The sequence below is a fragment of the Archocentrus centrarchus genome, chromosome 4, assembly GCF_007364275.1.
Source record: "Archocentrus centrarchus isolate MPI-CPG fArcCen1 chromosome 4, fArcCen1, whole genome shotgun sequence".
Lineage (NCBI taxonomy): Eukaryota > Metazoa > Chordata > Actinopteri > Cichliformes > Cichlidae > Archocentrus > Archocentrus centrarchus.
In genome coordinates this window covers 22,923,167-22,928,791 of record NC_044349.1, presented here as the reverse complement: position 1 = coordinate 22,928,791, position 5,625 = coordinate 22,923,167, and the positions used below count along the sequence as shown (strand labels likewise).

The window sequence follows — 5,625 nt, the reverse complement described above, 5'->3', positions numbered from 1 at the left end:
CTTAAGTTAACATAAGATAAGTGGGCGCGGCTAGTTTATATGTTCCCTCTCATGCTCTTAACAGCTCTGCGCATCTTGAAAACCAATGAGATTTGTAGATGCGCCAGAGCTGACTCTTCATCATTTTATCACTCCTTATGTATGATAAAATGACACGCGTGTGCGTATTCCCAAATAAAATTGTGGGAACGGTGAATGGTAGACTAAACAGAGACACCAAAAAGAATGTGTATACGCTTTAAATAATGCCAGTTTTAGTGTGACTGTTCATGCGCAGGGAACTGAAAGACAACAGATTGTTTACTTGTTTGTATCTCTTTTAATAGACTGTCATATATGTTTTATAGAATATATACATTTTATAAAATTATATAATAAATAATGTATGAATATTATTTATCATATTACATGTAATAAATGGCATTCATTTTATTGAAATGTGTTCTAAGTGTGATGATGTGGTCAAGGCCTTTTTTGGTGTTTTAGTTAACTGCTGCGACAATGCCACCGGAGGGAATTTCACCCTCTGGAAAATAGTAATTTTAGGTGTAGAAATAAAAATAAGCAACACCTTAATAAATGCACAGGTTCGAATTTATACACCAGGACAGAGATATGGTTCTGGATTAATAGAATTTCTTTATTAACAGGATGAGCATAAAACCATAAAATCAGAAATAAAACTGCAGTGGTAACAGTGCTCATGCACCCTCAAAGTAACAAACAACAAAGAGAACAAAAAGATAAAAGCCAAGCTGGACTTACCGGTAGCAGGGGACCTCAACAACAAAAAGAAAACTAAGAATAACCACGACAACACACACACAACACGCAACGATCTCACCCCAAGTGCCGCACAGCAACCACAAACTGGACAAAACCCCACCACCAAGAAGGGCCCACACTGCTACTGGCCCGTCACTCTCCACTCAAGCCATAGCTTGGAAGAAACACAGGTGTATCCACCTATCTGTTATCAATTGGCAAGCCATAGAAGGCATAATTGTTTTTTGCATTTATCTATCTCATGTCTTTATTGTACGTACATATATATATATATATATATAAATAAATAAATTGGGACCCTCTTTTGCCTTCAGAACACTTTTTTGTGGCATAGATTCAATAAGTTGCTGTGAGATTTTGGTCCATATGGTATATGATAACACCACACAGTGGCTGCAGATTTGTCAGCTGCAGATCCATGATGTGTATTTCCTATTCTACCACATCCTATAGGTTCTGTATTGAATTGAGATTTGGTGACTGTGGATGGACTGCTTCTTAAATAGCTCTCAAAGCACTTTATACAATATGGACCCATATTCATACAAGCACTTCTTTCTACGTCTAAGTGCTTTCTATCTAACAATCACACACATTCATACTCTGACAGTTGCATCAGAGAGCAACTTGGGGTTCAGTATTTTGTATTTATTTATTTTTATGTAAACCTATTACCTGAAATGTAACAAAAGGGGGTGGGGGGTGGATCCACTACCTTAATGAGAAAATGAGAAAGATACATGGACTACCAATCTGTGTGAGAAGAAGAAGAAGAAGATTTATAATATTGTAATTAAAATCAACCTGGTCCACACAAAGCGTTCAAGCCATCCACTTTAATGAAATGTTGACTCAGACATGTTAAATACTTGTTCACATAAGCAGATAATATACTTTAAGTTACAACATACAGTAGAGCCACAATGGATGTATTTAAAACCACGTTCTCCTCACTAGATAATATGAAGAATGCCATCAGCCAGTGGTCAAATACTGAAGAGGACTTCATTTGACAGAATGGAACAGTTTGTGTGCCACCTGCAGAGGATACAGCAAATGAATTCATCAGCACAAACAACCAACACAAATGTTTAAATAACACTGCTCTTGCATGTAGGTCATATAAAGGTTTATTTTTTTATATACATTTTATCCTAATATTGGCAATTAGACAAAAATGTGTCCTATTGCTATGGTAAGCAAACGGTAACTTCATGCATGAGGATTGCAACTTCACATTGAATAGGGCAATTACTGTGGCTTTGCTCACTGTGCCACATGGCCACCCACCCCTCAGTTTTTAATTACACTATAGACAATCAGGGCTTTCAAATTATGCCAGTGTGTTCACTCATTTCCAACAAAGCATAAAGTAGTGAACACGTGGAGCCGAGGCGTTTTGACTGTTGTTTTTTTTCCCAGTCATTAGGATACTTGATAATGTCAGCTCGCACATTGTTAACACGGCAATTACAATATTATCGATCTACATCGCACACCCCTAAATTATATCACAAGTAAACTCTGTGTTGTTTGAAGGGTCCATGTTCTTTTCTATTTTCTACTAAATATAAGATAACCTCAGTGGCACTGAGCTCTTCGTGTGGTAGGGCTTAGTATGAATCAGGGTCATTAATGTAGTGTTGGTGTCCACCAGTGGCAAGATTAGTGTCAGTTAAGCTATTACATAAATAACAAATAAACTACAGTCCTGTGCAAAAGTCTTGAGCCACCCCTCATTTCTTGATATTTTGCTAGGAAAATGAGAAACAAATGAAATAATATACTGAAAACACACAAATACAGCATTTAAGGCAAAAAAAAAGTTTTTACAATTATAACAAGCTTGAAAGTCAATGTTTGGTATGACCATCTTTCTGCATTCTGCCTGCCTGAACTCTCTTAGGCAAGCTTTCTTTAGAATTTAAGTCGATTTAAAGTAGTCTTAAGAAGTTCTCCAGGCTTCTTGAAGGACATCCCACTCCTTTGCACACTGATCTTGGTTGCCTTTTGTTCTGTTCTGTGTCGAGATGATCCCACGCTGCTCCAATAATTTTGAAATTTCAAGTTTGGATTCATCACTCCATAAAATCTGCTGTCACTGATTCTCAATCCAGTTCTTGTGTAATTTGGTATACCTCAACCTTTTGTCCTTAAGAATGGTCTCTTCATAGCCACCCTTCCACTAAGACACTTCTGATGAGGATTTGGCAGTTAGTAAATGAATAAAGTGAAGGGCCAGAGAGCTCTCTCAAGTTATGTATGAAGTGTTGGATTTTTTTCCCTATTTCTTAAGGACATGACTTTCATATCCTGTTCATCTACTGTAAACAGTTTTTTTTTAAGCCTGCCACTTCATTTGCCCTCCATTTGTCCACAGTCCTCATTTTTCTTTTGGGGCACACTGCACACCATGCTGAGATATACCAAGTTTTCGGCTAATAGTACTTTGGGAATCAACTTGTTGGTGCAAAAATACCACTTTATATTGCTGAAACTGTGTAATCTTTGGTATTTGTCAGAGATTTAGGTACAGAAATGGGGAAAAATTATGTGTTTTTGTGACAGGCTGCTAGCAACAAAATGCCAAAATATACACCTTAAAATTGTAGACACACAACTCCCTTGTTATAGGTGCTGTTTTTTTTTGTTGTTTTTTTTAAGCCTGAGTGATTCATACTTCAGTATTAACTAGCTTAACAAACAAAAACAAAAAGAAAACATTCCTCTGGAAACTGGTAGAAGGACAGGACTGAAAATGACTGAGGAAATCAGCCAACATCCAAAGAAAAACTTAAAAAGACCTTCCAAAAGCCTATAACTACTACTCAAGACATCTGAGTCATATAAAGAAATGATGGGTGGCTCAAGATTAAAAACCTCTTCTTTTGTTGGTGAATTTTTAATTTTTCCACTTGGTACAACTGCCAAACCGCACACTTACACAGCGGTCCCGAGCATGCAGGAAGTCAAACAGCTCCTCAGTACAATCCTCCTGCGTTGAAGACCGTGAGCCAACTCTGGTCTCACATTGCTCCAAACGCTCCCAAGTCTGAACACAACGCTCTGTCTCTGCACACTTCTGCCGCAGTGTTTCAATAGGATCCTGTAATAGAAAGTTTAGCACTCAAAACATCTGGTGTTCAATAAGACACACACGAACCAAATCAGTATAATGTAATGTATCTGGGAAAAATTTGTAGAGAAAAAAAAACAAAAAACAGACCAATGCAGTGGTTGGGTATATTTTTTTTATACTAGAAACGGTATGAGAAATCGGGGCAGCATTTCAAGAAGCACTGAACATCTCCACATCCGGTAATTACTGTCACGTTCGTTTTCCTGCTTTTCAAGTAGATGTGTTCAGTAAACATCAAAATAAGTTTTAAATGCATAAAGACATTTTGATTATAATATATCTAATTTAACATACCACCATTTCCTCTTCTTCCTCTTCTTCCTCCTCCTGAAATAGACATGACCAAATGAATAACATCATTAACCCCCCAAAGCCATTCGGTAGTTGCTATCTACTGATTTGTATCCATTTATCTTCACTGGTTAGTCCGTCATTATTATCAGTTGCTCAAATTTGATTCTGCTGCGTTAATTAACTTTTAATAATATTCTGAAATGCGATGAGATGTTGGCTAATGCTAATGTCAGCTAGGCGATTTGTAGCTTTGTTAGCCTGCGAGCTGAATGTCAAACGTCATTAGCTTATGAGATTATAAACTTGTAACGAATACTGGGAACCTCAGGCTCTCCGTTCGTGATCATCTTCTCCTCGAAAACCATGATTTTGATGGTGTTATCCTTGGATCGGGTAGCTGTCAAATCTCAGCTATTGGAGGACACAACAGGTCACAAGAGCTAACAAGCTAGCGAAAGCATACGTTAAATTTCCGGGTGCTATACTTCCACAATAAAAGTCCCGTTATTCAGTCACGGTTTTGGTTCGACTCAGTGAAGTGTGAACATAAATAATTATTGAAAATCCATCCATCCATTTTCTTCCGTTTATCCAATTTGGGGTCTTAAACAAAATACACATTTATCATAATATTTTGAGGCCACCTCAAATTAACGAATTATTTCACATTCCGAAAGTTCCAATGTTTTATTTATTTGACATATGTTTTATTTTGAAGTCACTTCCTTTGGGGTCGGATTTAGGAAGTCATCTCAATGAAAGTTAATTCAGTTTATTTATATAGCCAAATCACAACAATGTTCACCTCAAGGCACTTTCTATTGTAAGGTAAAGACCCTAAAATAATCGAGAGAAAACCCTAAGAATCAGATGACCTCCCCCACGAGCAAGAACTTGGCAACAGTGGGAAGGAAAAACTCCCTTATGACTGGAAGAACCCTCCAGGAGAACCAGGCTCAGGGAGGGGCAGTCATCTGCCATGACCAGTTGGAGGTGAGGACAGGGAGACAACACAAAAGACATGCTGTGGAAGAGAGCCACAAATTAATACTGATTAAATGCAGAGTGTATAAACACAGAGTGCAAAGAGGTGAATGAAGAAGAAACACTCAGTACATCTTGGGAAGCCCCCAGCAGCATAACGAAGGGAGGGTTAAGGGTCACGTAATCCAGCCCAAAATATAAGCTTTATGAATAAAGGAAAGTTTTAAGCCTAATCTTAAAAATAGGGTGGTTTTCTGTCTCTGGAAGGCGGAAGGTGGTTCCACAGAAGAGTGACCTGAAATCATGCACTAGCTGTTAAAGCTACAAAGGCCAGCATATAACAGTTTCAGCTTTAACAGCTGAAGCTGGGGCTCCTTTTGCCTGGATTACCGCAGCAATGCGGCGTGGCATGGAGTCGATCA

At 38.0% G+C, this 5,625-nt stretch overlaps 1 protein-coding gene across 1 annotated transcript; it reads right to left on the bottom strand.

The window, feature by feature from the left end:
• Positions 1–1,607: 1,607 nt before the first annotated feature.
• Positions 1,608–4,696, bottom strand: uqcrh (ubiquinol-cytochrome c reductase hinge protein). Its single transcript, XM_030727448.1, has 4 exons — positions 4,543–4,696; positions 4,220–4,252; positions 3,731–3,892; positions 1,608–1,824 (listed from the first exon to the last, which is right to left on the bottom strand). The coding sequence occupies exons 1-4, from the start codon at positions 4,582–4,584 to the stop codon at positions 1,792–1,794; spliced, it is 270 nt and encodes an 89-aa protein (XP_030583308.1). The 5' UTR covers positions 4,585–4,696; the 3' UTR covers positions 1,608–1,791.
• Positions 4,697–5,625: the final 929 nt, after the last annotated feature.